The sequence below is a fragment of the Haemaphysalis longicornis genome, unplaced genomic scaffold (assembly GCF_048455015.1).
Source record: "Haemaphysalis longicornis isolate Haplotype H1 unplaced genomic scaffold, Haemaphysalis longicornis Haplotype H1 scaffold_1, whole genome shotgun sequence".
In the NCBI taxonomy this organism is placed as follows: Eukaryota; Metazoa; Arthropoda; class Arachnida; order Ixodida; family Ixodidae; genus Haemaphysalis; species Haemaphysalis longicornis.
In genome coordinates this window covers 323275418-323292463 of record NW_027526203.1, presented here as the reverse complement: position 1 = coordinate 323292463, position 17046 = coordinate 323275418, and the positions used below count along the sequence as shown (strand labels likewise).

At 46.5% G+C, this 17046-nt stretch overlaps 1 protein-coding gene across 3 annotated transcripts in view; it reads left to right on the top strand.

The window, feature by feature from the left end:
- Window positions 1-17046, top strand: part of LOC144151548 (guanylate-binding protein 6-like) — a 76830-nt gene that overhangs the window by 8887 nt on the left and 50897 nt on the right. For all 3 annotated transcript variants that reach the window (XR_013318899.1, XM_077682649.1, XM_077682655.1), the window contains exons 6-10: window positions 3873-3962; window positions 4289-4403; window positions 4851-4927; window positions 6246-6339; window positions 12400-12479. Coding sequence is in view for 2 of the 3 variants with exons in the window: in XM_077682649.1 (XP_077538775.1) it covers window positions 3873-3962; window positions 4289-4403; window positions 4851-4927; window positions 6246-6339; window positions 12400-12479 (456 nt within the window). In the remaining variant the exon portion in view is untranslated. The remainder of the gene's footprint in view (window positions 1-3872; window positions 3963-4288; window positions 4404-4850; window positions 4928-6245; window positions 6340-12399; window positions 12480-17046) is intronic.

The window sequence follows — 17046 nt, the reverse complement described above, 5'->3', positions numbered from 1 at the left end:
TTTGTCTTGCATGTGTTGCCTTTAAACAGCCCTATCATTGCTGGCCACCCTCCTCCGGGCCCGCGTGACGTCTGCACGATTTAGTCGGCACAGCGGGCTGCAAAGCTTTCCGAACACCTCTGGCGACCACCTTAGTGTCGTTTTCTGACGAGGCCTGAGACTCTCACAATTCCATTGCTCTTGCAAGCATCCATTCACTTGATATAGACTGTAACATGTGGTGCTCTCACGCTGCCGCGTATCAGCCTTCATTTTTCTCCTACCCCACTTTGGTTTGGCGCATTACACCCTGTGCTGCCGCAAGTAGCTCTTGGCCACTTCTTTCTCGGCTGCTAACGGTGTTTTCATGCTCACGAGCGACGCACCACGATGCTCCTTACTGTTAGGATTTTTATCGATGCCTAATTCACTGAAAAGGTCGGTGTTGTGTATTCGAGATCGGCATTCGAGTCGGCCCCTGGGTTTCCCTAAACCAAGCTCGTGTAGCTATTATGATTTAGTTTGCCTAAATAACACACGGCTTCTTATCTTTCTGCTTACTATTCTGATATGTTGCCAGTTATTTATAATAAATAACTACACATCAATTATCCTGTGGCTTCATTTCGCATCGCATGTTGCATATTATGCATGCTTGCATTGACATTTCGAAGCCCACGCATTCAGTATCTGTGGAAAGGTTTTTTTAATATTGGTATCTAAATGAAAGATACAAAATTTGTCGAGCCCAATTGCTGTTGCCGCGCGACGAGAGCGATGCCGAGCGACAAGAGCGACAGAAATCGCTTTTGGTAGCTCCAGTCGCAAGTGTGAACCAGCCTTAATATCGTAACAGTGGGAGATATTAATATTATTAATAATAACAATAACACTAGTTTTATTATTAATAATTGTTTTGTATATGTGAGGGGGTGACAAAATTTCTGGGCCCCGGGTGCAAGTTTACCTAGCAACGCCACTGTTATACACCTGTACAAACAAAAAGAGTTGCAATGGACTCGCGTGCCATTTCATAAGAGCTGGAGGCGTCCATCGTCAGTTTGGGTGCGAAAACACTAAATGGCAGTAGTTGTTCACTCGGAAGGCATGCGGCAATGCACACGTGAGGTACCATTCCATTTTACCAAAGGCGCTCGCTTATCGTCGTGCCAAATTTGATGTGTACAATTGTACACACCGCCGCTGAAGGGGATATGCTGGTGGTACATTGTACAAAATGGTCCCCCTCCCCCTTTTTTTACCAATAATTGTGCATTCTGTCGGTGCTTGTCAAGCTGAAAGATAGATGAAGGGGGGCCCAATAAAGTAATAGTATCTGTCAACATATAAAAGACAATGAAGAAATAATACTCCAGCAAGCAGGAGGAAAAAGACCAGGATCATCTATAGTAGTGCTCACAGGGATGGAAGAAATTCAGTTTGGGTGGTCCTCTTGAAGCAAGCTCAAGATTGTATCATTGAAGTCTACCACTACAATGACAAAATACTAGGGCTTAAGCTGGAAGTTGACATGACTTTCTACTTTATAGGCCCCATACATTGAAACAAGCAGCAAAGAGAAAGATGCTTTTCGCTCTGCGGGAACTTAATGCTAGATTTGCAGGATGAGTAATCACTGTGGTGAACCTGGATGAACACATTGAAAGGGATAATTTGAGAGAGAGTATGTGGAGGATGGGGATATAGTGAAAAACAGAGAAACAGAAAAGGTGAACTTAATAACTGCTTTAGAACTTGTCATATCACACTCTTTCTTTAACAAGAAAGAAAGCTATTTATCATATGCCAGAATGGAGAACACAGGACGCAGATTGACTACCCACTTCAAATTCTTGTTGCAATGTTCAAGAGAACCAGGACACTTGGAGAAAAGTCACAACCAGAACCCAGGCAGGATTAAAGGGGCCATGAAGACAAAATACGAGTTGGTTCATTAGAAAGACTGCTTTATCCCGATGACAGCACCAATTTTATCGTAAACTTCAAAAAAAATAATGCAGCTATTAAAAAAAACGTGAAGCAGTGGAGACTCCCTAGCCACTTTCTGGCAACTTTTCTATGATGTCACAGAACCTTGTTTGTGCTATTATTAACTGCCGAACTAATCCATCGCTGAAACACTTGACTGGACGATTGTAGTGGGGCCTCTGGTTCTGTTTGTGTAGTTAGTAAAGCTAATGTGTAGCTAGCACCCTGAAAATTGTTTTTAGTGGTGACCAATACGACATCACTCCCGCCCATAACTTGTACTATAGCACAAAATTTGAAAGTTTTTCAACGCCTCTTTCATTTTTTTTTTTTTCAGTTAAAATACGTCTTCCAATGCTGGAATGGAGCTGAGTGAGGTACTTATGCCTAGTTCTTTTAAATTAAACAAAGATGTATTTTGTCCTCACGGCCCCTTTGAGTGCTCTACAACAGAACACTTCAGGACTGTAAAGGAGTTCTTGGAAGGTTCCGGTCAAGCTTGAAAGATTAGTGTGCTACCAGTTGAAATGAAACATAAACAGGAAAATATGCACCTGAACATAAAAAATGCGGGTTTTGGTTTCAGGAAGTCAATAAAAGCATGGCCCCGGCGCATTTATGTATGTAGAGTGGTGAAAGTGTTCGTGCCTTTAATTGTGTCCTGCCACTCTTTGACCTTCAATGAAGGAAGCATTGAATCGTGTCTATTCACATTTTTTTTTTTTGTTAGCATCGCATTTTTCAGTGGTAGTACAGGACAGGGGCAAGGCCAGCAGTGCAACCTGTAACCAAAGTGCATCCATTGGAGGAGTCGAACATACATAGGGGAGGTAAAGAGCCCAAATAAGGATGCTGATGTGGCAGTGCGGAGTGATGAGAGATTGGACTTGGAATGACTGCATCTGCTGGGCTTTGATGGTCGTGGACATTGGAAGGAAAATTTGGTGTAGGTGGTAGTGAGGATTTAGCTGCATGATGCGAAGGGGGAGAATGAGAGGCCGACTAAAGGAGAGATGTCGGGTCAAAAAAGAACGAGCCTCAAGGCAGTGTGGGCCACCGACAACACACTCCTCAGAAACACCAAGGCCGAGCAAGTAACGGAGTAAAGTGAGAGAGAGAGAGAGACTTCAGTGGAGCCAGTACTAAGATCCGTGGTTGGGGAAACAGATCGAAAGCCAATGAATGGGTGAATGGCGGGTTCCAGTCAGCAGCTGCCTCACGTGGCCTTCGGTGTTTTGCAAGCGTGATTCCAGAGGGGGCTTTTTGTGTCCACTAGCATACATGGAAAGGAAAAGCCAGTGCTGCCCCCTGTGAGAGCCCACTAGCAGTTTTAGGCAGGTGTTGCTATTGGTAGGAAAAGCTGGCCACCAGCGCACTCTAGCCGAGCTTGTCACAGTGGGCGTTGCATTAGCTCCCCCAGCGAAAAAGGGTCTGAGAGCAAAACATTTACTTTACAATGCAGCGCACGTTGTGTGAATGTGTTGAGAAGAAAAAAACCTAGACGCCTAGAATTTAGGCAAGGCCTTGAGAAACTACTTGGTTATTGCGTTTTAGCATCATAATAATAGTGTTCATACTCCATATAGGCCAGATCATATTCATCATGCTTGTGCTGAAGTGGCATACTAAAATGAGTGATTCAGGCACTGGAGCACAATGTTTGCATACTGCTGCCTATTGAAGTCAAGGCCTTATGCAGGTATTGCTTAGGGCACTCAGCGGAGTTTGCCTTGTTGTCATGTTCAGTTGTGTTGCAGCTGCGCATGGATTCATATCTTCACTCTTCTGTGCAAGAAGCGTTGAAGTGTGTATGTTTGGGTTTGTTTAGAATTTGTGGAAAGTTCAACCTTTTTGCACTTGCTGCCTGTCACATGATTTCCTGCCTTTTAATCCTCTCTGGACAGCTTTTTGCCTTGAGGTCACAGCTGTCCCAGGCGAAGTGGAAGGGAGACGACTTTGTCCATGACCTGCTGAGCTTCCCTCCGTTGCTCTGGGTGCGTGTTTGGCATCCTTTTTATTATGCAGCACAATGCTCATAGGATCTTCACTTACAGCTGCGGGGCAGTTGGTCAGCTACATCAAACATTGTTTTCTTTTTTTTTTTCTAAACACGCGCACATGCATGCGCACTCTCACTCTCTCTCTGTAAAGGTGACCCTTTGAAAACAAAATAACAGCTGTGGAATTGAGAACATATCAGCCTGTTATCTGTTGTACCATTTCCTCTGCCAAGGATGGGGCTTGCCATATCACTTTTGAACTTGGTTATAAGCTCTGAGCCGTTTTTATTTATTTTATCTCTCTCCCTTTTGATAAACAGGTTGTTCAGGATTTTGTGCAAACAACTGTGAACAATGAGACTCCCACCCAGTGGCTTCACCGGCTAATGGAGGCACACGTCAGGGAGAGTGAGGACTACAAAATCAGCCTTCTAGGTGGGTAACTCTTGTTTGTCCAGGCTTTGTCGTCTGTTGTTGTGCACTGCTCATTTTCTCTTGTAGGCCACACATATCCCCTCCCTCACTAACTCACCAGGGCCTCCAAACCACCGTAATTAAGCACCTGTGTTCTAGAAAACTGCTCGTTTGTGTTGTTGGAGGATTCTTCTGGGTGGTAGCTCTTGCACGACATATATGAAGAAAGAAAAATTGCCTCGCTGTCTGTGGGACTACATTTCAACTATATTGATGACTCACCTAGTAATCTGTTTTCTGTGTTCACTGTATTACGTTAGGATGTACTCGTGACTTAAGGCATCTTGTTACAAACAGTAATACAATACTGTTTCCTTATGACAAGCGAATAAGCTATCATTTAGAAATGTTTCTTTGGCCACTAACTTATCTGCTTACTCCCTGATGCGGAGTCACAAATATTTTCAGACCTTTTCAAGTCATTGGAATGCCACACACTTTTTATACCTGCTGTCAAGCGGCCCCTTCTGACTGACCTGTCTCAGGTGAATCACTTTTCTCCTCTTCGTACACATGGGTGTGCCAGTATACGATATTTACACACATATGAGCGAAATGCTACCTTCAGATTTCCCTGCTAGTATGGTTACGGCCTCTGCGTGTCAGTGGGTCTGGACAATCACTTGTTCCCAAGGAGTAGTGCCGTTCGCTTGCTGCGAGCAAGCATTTGCCAGTTCGTACTTCCAGCTTTGTGTGGCTGCTTTCTTCCGAAAGTGCCTGTCTATGAATATGTTTTGCCAATGTTAAACATGCTCGCCATCCGGTAAAATACCTCTGGTTGTGGTATTCAGCCAACATGCACCAGTGTTACACTCTTACCTTTTAAGTGCCACTTAATATAGGTTTGGGCGAGTTGATAAATCATACTTGAATGTTCAATGCGCAGACTACACGAGGATGAAAGTCGTCGTCTTTCTTTCGTCTTCGTGTAGTCTGCGCATTGAACGTTCAAGTGCCAGTTTTCTGTTTGAGACACAGGTTCAATTCCCGGCCGCGGTGGCTGCTTTTCAGGGGGAGGCAAAGAGCAAAACTGCCCGTGTGTTGAGATTTTGGCGCACGTTATAAAATCCTAGGTGGTCAAAATTAATCGGGAGCCCTCCACTACGGCACGCCTCGTAGCCAAGGTGCAGCTTCGACGTGTAAAGCCCCACTATCAATAAGTTTTTTTTTTTCTTGCCAAAAAATGTCAAAGCTGTCCCCCTTTTTAATTGAAGGTTTGGAACCTCCTCAAAGTTGCATGCTACTTATCTAAGCTTTCTAGTTTCATCTTTAAGGCTCATTTTGAGTACCCCAGGAGCCACCACGGTGAAATTGCCAATGCGTGGAAAAGCCTGCTTTGCCGTTTTTAAAGTGTCACTGCTCACGTGTTTAGAAGCAGCATGCCCAGTAGCCACAAAGGTCTAAAACGTTTAAGTGTGTTTGGCCCGAGGCCTGAGCCAATATTTTGCCCCATTTCTAGTTTTACCAGCATTTCATTCTTGTATCCCATGGACTCGGAACATTTGGTTCATATGTGTCTGTTTGCTAAACATTTCTAAATCTCCCTAGTTATGAACTGTGCACTCAGTAGTTGATAACATTACACAATGCACATTTTTTCATGAATTTTCGGTTTCTTTTTTTTTTTCTGTAGGCTATAATTCCAGTCATAATTCAGTCAATGAAATTCTGTTTACCTATGAAATTCTGTTTACCTGAGAAGGCACCCAACAAAAAGCTTACTAGTTTTTCTTATTCTGCCTGTGATTGTTTGCTGAAGGATCTGTGAATGTTTTTGCTGATGTTGGTCCTTTGGGTATGCAGGCCTCAGAAGAAGACTTGACCGAAGAATACATTCAAGAACGCAATGCACTATCGAAGAAGCTCTACGACACATTGGTGCCAAAAACCAAGAACGGTATGGGGTCTGTTCGTTACCCACGTCACTAGTTCTTAGAGCAGTGTCTCACAGCTGGAAATTCTGAGTAATGTGGAAGCTGTTGCCAGCTTGTAGTGCGAGTACCACCCCTTGGCAACTGCAGTTGAACCTTGTTATAACGAACACTGATATAGCGAATTATCGGCTATAGCGAAGTAAATACGATCTTTGGTTGGTCACGCGTTCCTACTCTTTTATAACGAAACCGAAAACGTGAGCCGCGCGTGATATCGGGTATAACGAAGAAATATTTGACTTGGAGGCTGAGAAGCTGTTTGGAAAAACCCTGCGGCATCCGAAACTGCACGAGTATAAAGGCCCTTTGGTCGTGGACACTGTGGAAAACTCCATCCTGCTCAGTGCTGTGAGTAGCCACCAGATGAAGATCACATCTTTCATCAAATAAACAAACACGCAGGCCTGTTTTGTCAAATGAACCTTGTTTTGTTGTAATTTCATGTACTCATGTTCCAGCTCATTCAGCTTGAAATGCAACATGGAGAAAGGTAAGGGTTGCCTTGTTTATAGTGGGTTGGAAGCCTAAAAAATGCATTTTTGTATCAAGTATTTTTGCGCGAGCCAGATTGTCGATTTGTTACAGCCGATTTTTACCTCTACCGTTACAACGAATATCCGATATGACGAACTAATTTGCTGTCCCGATACTACTTCGTTATAACGAGGTTCGACTGTACTGGCAAAAAAATGTGGGGTTGATGCACTCCACCAAAGTTGATTTGTGAGCAGTCGCTGTGGGTGCACTGTCAAGTGAACATGCAGCCAGTTACTTATCTGTGCACTCCCGAGAGCATTCACCGGTGCTTATGAAAAACTTCTAAAGCTGCAGCTTTCCTGATGGGGCACCAATTAACAGCGAAGCTGTTTAGCAAATTGCGATTTTTTGTGTCCACAGTTAAAAATACCAAGAAATTGTCAAGCGTGGGCCTTGCGGCGACTGCCCAGCGTCCCCTGCGCACGTTTGTCAAGCCAAGCATACCCACTTTTGGAGATTGGCCTAGATTGCGGCAACTGCCCAGCAGTTAAAGAAACCAAGAAAATGCCGAGTGCTCGTGTATGCGTGCCTCACGGCGACCGCCCAGTGTCTGCGGTGCATGTTTGTCATGCCAAGCGTACCCACTTGAGGGAGATTGGCCAAGATTGCAAGCGACCGCCCGGCAGTTAAAGAAACCAAGAAAATGCCGAGTGCTCGTGTATGCGTGCCTCACGGCGACCGCCCAGTGTCTGCGGTGCATGTTTGTCATGCCAAGCGTACCCACTTGAGGGAGATTGGCCAAGATTGCAAGCGACCGCCCGGCAGTTAAAGAAACCAAGAAAATGCCGAGTGCTCGTGTATGCGTGCCTCACGGCGACCGCCCAGTGTCTGCGGTGCATGTTTGTCATGCCAAGCGTACCCACTTGAGGGAGATTGGCCAAGATTGCGGCGACCGCCCGGCAGTTAAAGAAACCAAGAAAATGCCGAGTGCTCGTGTATGTGTGCCTCGTGGCGACCGCCCAGCGTCTGCGGCGCATGTTTGTCATGCCAAGCGTACCCACTTGAGGGAGATTGGCCAAGATTGCGGCGACCGCCCGGCAGTTAAAGAAACCAAGAAAATGCCGAGTGCTCGTGTATGCGTGCCTCACGGCGACCGCCCAGTGTCTGCGGTGCATGTTTGTCATGCCAAGCTTACCCACTTGAGGGAGATTGGCCAAGATTGCGGCGACCGCCCGGCAGTTAAACAAACCAAGAAAATGCCGAGTGCTCGTGTATGCGTGCCTTGTGGCGACCGCCCAGCGTCTGCGGCGCATGTTTGTCATGCCAAGCGTACCCACTTGAGGGAGATTGGCCAAGATTGCGGCGGCCGCTGGGCAGTTAAATAAACCAAGAAAATGCCACACGCTTGTGTGTGCATGCCTCACAGCAACTGCCCAGCGTCCCCGGCGCACGTTTGTCAAGCCAAGCATACCGACTTAGGGATATTGGCCAAGATTGCCCAAAGAAACCCCAGCGTTCGCCGTAATCGTGGCAACACTTGCTTGGAATGAGAAAGGCACGTCATAGTGTACACCCCTCCAAGGTGATGTCCTACACTTATTAATTTGAAAACAATTAAAGAAGCTCGCACTTCTTGCAACAGTGATGGAGTAAAGGTCGTTGTGACAGCGAAGAAGGAGCAAATCGGCTGCAATCATTGACTTAAACCTTCGTGATGGTCGTGAAGCTTGCGTACAGCTTTGCTTTCTTCAAGTCTTATGCGTTAGTGGGAGCTTCCTTCATTTTTTATAGTGTGAGCTACGCTGGCCGAGGTTGAGCAGCTTCGCGTGGCTCCTGGAGAGCCGTGCTGCGCATGCGCGAGGAGCAGTGATGCCTCACAGCGCACAGCTGGCGGGCCGGAGCCGGCGCTGCCGCCGTGGCTGGATTGGATTGGATTAAGCTGGATTGGATTGGATTCGATTGGAAATAATTTCAGCAGCAGTAAGCATGATAATCAGCTAATCCGAGAAAACCAGGAAACCTAAGAATAACCAGCTGAACCTTAGCTCACGCTACGTATATCCTTACATAGCCGAGCTAAGCCACTGCTAATTTTTTTTACTCAGGTTTGATGGCCTTCTGTTCACTTTATCTGGGAATGGAAATTGGGAAGGCAGGTTTTTGGCACTGTGGCTGAAATTTTTTTACAGAATATTTTGGGTATAGAAAACTAATGTGGATTTCCAGTCCCATTTGTATTACCTGCAACAATATTTCAGTAAACTTTTTAAGAAACGGTACAAGAACTGGGTGAATACATTGAATAAGATGGGTCAGAATATGTGTCGTATGAGTTAACATATATGAGTTAGCATATACTTTGAGTGGAGTGCAGTGGCTGAGTCACCGTGGTCCACGCAAGAGCACACCGCAAGATTCACTCTGCTGCCTCGTTTGCCTGGGTCAAAAGGGGCGCTTCTGTGCAAGACGTGCTGCGTGCAAAGTGTGGAAAAGTGTTACAGATTCATGGCACTCCCACCGCACAAAAATGGTGCCGTCAATGTTTTCACAGCGTTATAATACACAGAACCGGAGCAAGTCAATAGTGTCGGTGCACTGCTGACATTTCACATCATGCTTTTTGAATGCAGTGGCACGCTGCTTATGGAGCAAGGACTTGTTTAAAAGGCAGTCAGAAGGCCTTGAACATCATACGTAGGTGTGTCTTATCCTTCACGGGTTAAAAAAAGAAAAGAAAACTGGGTCATAGATGGAATGGGGTAAAGTGTTTAGTAGAGGAGATAGAGAAGAAAAAACCCGCCCGCATCTTCCCACGGGGGGAACTTGAGTAAATGCGTCGCAGAGTGGTGGGGGTATCGCGTGAATGTTGCGTAATTGGGTATGGTTTGGGAATGCTTAATTGTTATTTCATCTATTATTCTTATTTATTGAATGAAGGAGAAGCGAAGGCAAGGAGTGTAAAGTTAAAGTCTGTCTTTATTGCTTGTTGCCGTCAAGCAAAGCGTCAAGTCAAGCGAAAGCCAAGCAAAGACGCCCTTGACTGAATTCCGAACACGCGCTCCGCCGCTTATATACACCGCCCGCGTTCGAGGGAGAGGAGTACGGGGGAGAGACGCGCATCCACCACGCCGTTATCACATGTACACGCCCTGCTGCCGTTACTGTTGAGCGCGACGCAGCGCACAGGTAGCTACGATGCATGCGCGCACAGATGCGCTTCCCCCGCACCGCCGCAGCTGTTGTTGAGAGCAAGGAGGGTACAGGGGAGAGACGCGCACCTGCGCCTCAACACGACGCGCATGCGCTGTGAGCGTGTGGACGGCGCCGACAACATCGAGGAGTTACATCACGAGCCTAAGAAATGCTCCGCATTTAAAAAAATTAATGTTTGTTCATTCATTTGTTTCATCTCGCTATGGTATGTACTCGACACTAATATGGCTTGCATTGCCTGTGTGTTTAAATGCGCTATGCTAAATCTGTGCATAGGAACTAAAAAACGCAGTTTCTCTACGGTGTGACACAGAGAGGTGTCGGAGCTCTGCAGCCATGTTTGGCCGTACCTCCCCCCGGGGAAGTCGCTCTGCATTAAGCACCTTAGAATGTAGTGCTTGTTGCAGGCTTCCTGACCTACTCACAACAGCACCCAAACAGTGGCTGTTGCTTGTAACGTTCTGTAGCATTTTCATGGGGCCAGTAGCCATTTCCAGGTGACGCTAGCTCATTAGCGACACTTGTTTCCTCAGCGCTCGTCCCGTCGCCTTCTTTGCCTTTGTCCTTAGTCTGTGTGCGCTGTTAGTGATCATGAATTTGTTTCCTTTACTTCCCTACCACGGAATCATGAAATACTTGGAAAATGGGTTTCTCAGTATTGGTCAAACTGAACGCAATCTTAATTAAACAGAATTCCAGGACAAAGTTTTTAACAACTTTGCTCAATTTTGGCCACTGACTTTAGTCAATGGCCTTGTTGAACCCAGCCACACCTTTATTTCTTTCAACATGGCATTCCCAGAAAAACAGCATGTAAAGAGATTGGCTAATAGGTGTAAATTCAGAGCCTTTTGCACACTCGATGTATAAACTTTCCTTGAAAAATCTCAGTTTCTAGCTCTTGTAATAAAACTTAAAAGTAAATCACAGGCTACATTTATTGACAAAAGGAACATTTGTTGCTTCTGATCATATCTGTGTGGTTTGTGCTATCTGCTGTGTGATACATATCCGCTGCAGGACTACAGGATTTATACTATATGAGTAGATGTCAAAGCTGACTGCTTCCATCAATGTTTCAACCCCTGTGGGCTGTAGCTTAGGCACCTGCTGGGGTTCTTTACACATGCATGCACACGTGCATGATTGCTAGGATGAAATCAAAGGTGTCAGAAATAAAATTAATGCGACTTCTTGCACTTACTCACCAATACCTACTGTGGTCTGCGCAGCTGAGACACTCTTCACAATCCTTCAAGGTTCCTTTGCAGTCTTCGTAGTATTGTGTGGCACCTGTTTTGCAAGAGCACAAAAGAATTTGACGGAACACCCAGAATTTTGTTTGCACCATGCACTGCTGTCAATGTTAGTGGTCGACGCAAATCACCCTACGCTACCCTCTTACCCACTTGTGCATTGAACGTGCACAACTAGCCTTGGCAGCTTTCCCATCTTCACTGTGTGCACCTTGGATTGTTGCTGGGATGATGTGCCGATGGCATGAAAGACCAACTGCAGCAAAAATTCACATCTCTTGAAAAACGACTGGAAGTTATACAAAATATGACGCCCGATGTATGTGCCAGTGCACCACAAGCAACCAGCAAAAATCAGTGATTTTGAAACCAAAATGGAGAAAAGGGCAATTGTTTCAGCCAGGCGGAAGTGGCGTAGCAGCTGGCCGAGTGAGCAGTGCAAGCGAGTCTGATTGGCCGGCCTGGCCTGCCAGCAGACTGGACCTGCTGCATGGCGTCTTGTGTGCTATGCTGTCAGGTGCAGTGTTGTCTGCTACGAAGCTATTTTAGACGTTTGTCATTGACCGATTTGGCATCTCACAGAGGCACTAATCATGCCCCTGTTGCCTGAGTGGTACCTACAGCCAATTCAGAAAACATTGGACCAGTGGGAAGTGGGAAGTTTTACTGCAGTTGGCCTGTAACTGACCACATATTCTCTGCACTTTGCTGCCCCTTGTTTATGATCGACTCACTGCTGGCTCTGTAAGGCGATTCGACTTATCATAAGTTTGCCTTAATGAAGCAGGTGTTTTTGGTGCTTCATCTAATACAAGCAACCATTTTTTCTTTTCTTCCCCCCCCCCTCCACTTTGTCCAAGAATGAGCTTCACCTAAATGGTAGTATACTGTGTGTGCCTGTGTGCGTGCGCGCACGTTGCTAGTGGGGAGAAGTGTGCAAAACAAAAGATAACAGCTTGCTGTGTTCCAGCGTGTCTGTGGTTGTTGTATCCGCTGGAACGTCTGTGCAGCGTGCATATAATAAGGGGCATTTGTACCCATGATGTGATTGCTTACAGCCTTGCTTTGATTTTCCAGGTAAGCCCATCTCCGGAGCAGAGCTGGCTGGCCTCCTTCAGGTCCTTGTCGATGCTGCCAACGATGGCTCCCTTGCCGACGTGAGTGAGCATTTTTCCCTCTTCCTTGCTGCATTCAAGCTATAGTCAAGCCTTCACTACAGCTCCCTGTGGTGGTGGAGTGGCTGAGGCGTTGTAGCGGTACTCATGAGACGCAGGTTTTTCCTCTGCTGCAGAGGGCTGTATTTCTGGTAATGATTAAAAAAAACCACACACCCATGCACACAAGGCATTGGCACACATTAAAGAATTCCCCCAGTGAGAAAAATCAAGCCCTAACCCTTCACCACGGCATTCCTCATTGCCTAGTGTTGCTTTGGGGCGTTGAGCCTCAGTTTAATTTTTGTGAGTACAGCTTCAGCATGCTGTTGCTTCATGCAGTGGACCAGCTTCATGGTAAATGAGCTAAACATGCAATATGTAGCCAATGTTTTTAGATATGTACAGTTATCAAACCGTGGTACAACGCATGACCCTTTTCGGTTGCCACTGCAAGGCAGCCCGCACAACGTGATCAGTGCAATGTGCGCACTTCGCAAAAAGGCTTGTCGTGTTCATCCACATGTTGGAGTGAGTTTGTGCGTGGGCAGAATTTTAGCTTGCATTCACATTGTGCTCCCAAAATTCCTGTGTCTGTGTAGTTGCTAATGAAAGATGCAGTAAATTTCAGGACTTCTCCTTATCCAGGAATGCGCTGAAGTGTCTCGTGTCGCCGTGAGGGACGAGGCAGACTCTGATATCCAGGCTATGTACAGTTTGTGTACAGGAATATTTACAGGGCATATACAAGGGAGCAGAAGTAGCCTGCAGTGGGGCTTAGAAGCTTGCTGGGGTCTAGCCGGCGCCGCGGGACTCTACCCATGACCTGCAGCAAGTTCGATGGCAAAAGACCCCTTCCTCTCGCTGTGCTCAACATAAATACCTACCCTCAGTGAGGGAAAGGGAAAGTAGAAGAAAACAAGGAACAGCAAGGCCGGGTACCATACTCTCCGACCGAGCAAAGTATGTTCGGAGAACGTTCATACATGGTGGTCGCCACCCACCTTGTCAAAGAAAGCCGCTCTTTTTTGTCCCACGCCAGACATGACCCTTTTCGTTTCCGTAAGCGCCGCGCATCGAGGCGGCGTAATTGTTAGCGGCCCCTCCAGAGGGTTACAGCCGACGTCTCCACGTCTGTGTCGTAAGGGAAGCCCGCAGTGCGACGACCTCCATGGTCAAACCGTACAGATGGATATCGTAATGAAAATGTGTTCAACATACAAGTGAGACGTGTTTATAGTAATGAGGGATGTCTGGCAAAACTTCACATGGCGTCTGGGCCTTGCTAAAGAGCAGAAAAGCTTGCAGTATTGGAAAATCCTTTTAGTGTGTGACACATTGAGCATTAGTAGGTATGTGTTAGCCAGGAAGGAACTATTTTAATGCTCCATATACCTAAACAGGGCTCAGACATGATGCATTAAGGGTGTACTCTTTTTATTTGGGGATAGAATTTAGTGCAACTTCACAGCATCACTTAGCTTTTTGTCCTAATTTCAAATACGCAATTACTTGTGCAGTGGGTGAGTTAGAATGCAATGCTAGAAACAGATTTTAAACCGCATCATCATTACTGGCTTTACTGCCAATTGAGGTTTGTGTCTGTATCATGGCATTTGAGCGATTGAGCATCTTGTTCATTGGTCTTCATTTTTCGAAAAGAAAAAGAAACTTATTTACTCGCGTAATGTACCCACTTTTTTTTTTCTTCAGAAAATTTGGCAGGAATTTGGGGGGAGAGTTTAGTATGGGGAAAAAAGCTGCAAGAGATTTTTAAAAGTTGAAATTTCATACAATAAAGATTAAGCGCTGCAGAACCTTACCTTTCTAGTAAAAGGCATAGGTAATTATGTAATGAAATTTCTTTTTTATTCACAACTTGCTAGTGGGCCCCTACTCGCCATGGAGCTGTTCTCCTTACTAAAGTCGCTTGCCGTTTCACATTTGCCGTCGGCCCACGGCGTATCGTCTTCTGTGCTGTCAAGGCACTCCAAAACTTCTTTTCCCACACCTGGAAACTTCCCTTCTTTGGGCCCACAAAACACACGGCGATCCCCGTTCATCACCCAAACCTCTTGTTTTCGGCAGTAGCGTACACGCACTTGGTCAACACTGAAGTGCTGCCCAGCCGTGCGGTTTCCATGCTTCGACGCATGCTCCACCACCTTCAGTTTAAAACCAACTGTGTAGCTCCCGTACCAGCCCATCATACACCGCTCTCCAGGAGCACAAACAAGGTCGGAACACAGCTGAACAAAAAGTCGCGGAACAGCACAGAGCAGGGAAGAAGTGTGGAGTACGTCTGGTGCTTTGTTTGCTTGCCATAGCTCTTTCGTGGTGCTATAGAACGTTTACAGTGCGGCGCCCTGGGTGCGGCCATGTTGGCCGGCGTGGCGTCAGTCGGCATGGCTGGCCTTTTAGAATGCGTTTCTCCCCGTGGCCTTCACTGGTGCCCGTGCACAGCGGCGAGTGCCGGCGTGGCTCGCCGGGCGAATTTGGAAATTTTTTTGGAGTGTTGCTATGAATGGGGGCTTGTCCAACAAGGTAGGGTGGGCCAACGTTTATAGAACCAAGGTCAGTTGTAAAACTTCGAAGTGTTTCCCGGCGCCGCCGCACCAAGCCGCATTGATGGCGCTGCAGTCGCACCCGGCTCCCGCGCGGAGCACTGGGTGGCTGAGGTGAGCACGTTCTGAGGGATACACCTGCCGTTGTGCGGCTAGCGTCTCCGTGCGTGCGTGCTTGCGTGCGCGTGCGTGCGTGCGTGCGCGCTCCAGCTGTAGATGGTTAGGCGAGCACCATGCCGGCGTGTTATGTCCCCGGTTGCACGGGCGGTTACAGGGGAAACCAAACGCAAAGGCGCTTTTCTCGCACTTCAAGTTACTTCGGCCTTCGTATAGATGCATGGTACCGTGCCAATGTGTGTCTCGACCGAAACCTCTTAGCCAAATCGCGCGTGTGGCGTGAATTTTTACCCTGACGACATAGAAAAGAGCTACACGCACTTCATTAACAGTGAAAAAGTAGAAATTGAGTGAGGAAAGTGGATCGAGCCTCGTCGAAGGAGCCATCCCGAAAATACTTCCAAACCTGCTTCCTTACCTATCCAAACCGCCGGCAAATAGAAAGAAATTGTCACGCCGAAACATGTAGATTGTTGCACAGACCTCGTCTGCACAGAGAGCCAAATCAAGCGCTAACGGTGCAGCCGAAGAAAGTTCTGCAAATTTAGACGTGCTGGCAGTGAGCAGTAATCCTTCGTTGAGAGACATGGAAGAGTTCGTTTTCCATTGGCGAGCTGGCGAAAGAATGTTGGCAAAGATTACAATAGAAGTTACGTTGGTTTTTTGTTGTTGTTGTTCAGAAAATAGAGGGATAGCTTGTTTTCGTTTAAAAGTGTTTCAACCGGGTAAGAAGTAACTATTCCGGTCAGCTGTTGTCTCCGCTGCAGTGCCTAGAAGCTCTGTCAATAGCGTAAATACAGTTACTATAATCTCATTTACCGTCACGAAGGAATGACACGAAGTAGACGAGATTATAATAGTGGTATTTGCACTATTTACAGAGCTACTAGGCACTGCGGCGAAGACACAGAGATACGGTTTGTGCCGGGCGCACTGCGATCGTCGTCTTCGTCTTTATTCCCTTCTCGGCCCCATCACCACGCGAAGCTGATACTTGACAGCCTATTCTTCGCCAAGAGGGACATCCCGTGAAAATATCTCCTTACCTTGAAAAAAAAAAAATCCACTTTTTGGTTCTTTTATTCAACCGATAAAGCTTTTTTAACGAAATGATGACAATGTTTGCCAGCCTTCACTAATGTCTCTGCATAACGCACCAGCCACATTTCCTGCCTAGAGGAAACGTAAATTATGTAATGTCAAATTGCAGACGATGCTCTAAACGAACGCGGAAGTGCAGCCACAAAGCCGCGCGGCCTTTGAAATGCTAGCGGCTGCTGCGCAATGGTTGTCGCCGATTGAGCGCCGTAGCTCCGGTGACATGTGGCTAGACTTACCACTTACAAGCGTAAATAAAAGGTTATAAACACGGTGATCGGCATATTTCGCGATTACGCTCGCAACGGCAGTACAGATGCGGCCCGCGGTGCTTTCTCTCGTGCTTCCCCAGCGGCTGAAGGGAGCCGGTTGCGACGGCGTCGCCACCTGGCGCTGTGGGTCGCTCGGGCGCCGTATTGCTGGTATGGCGGAGGCGGAGAGTTTTAAAACTGACCTTGGTTCTATAAACGTTGGGGTGGGCTAACATTCAGAGATTACTTCGCCGCAAAAAAATCCCACATGAAAGGTTGTTTGATTGCTGTTTTGATTTGCGGTTCCCGCCTAGTTTCCTGTTCACACGTTTCATCCAAATAAAGCTGTGCGATGTATTTAATTTTTTTTTTCTATTTCTATGTACTCTTTTAAGTAACACAATAAAGGCCTAAGGGCTGTAAAATTGTGTAATAAAACACAATTCTGGATGTATTAATAACGCTCAAAAATAAGTTTGTTTTGAAAGCTTTCCTTTCCGACCTACGCTAAAATGGTTGGCCGTGGACACACTATGTTAT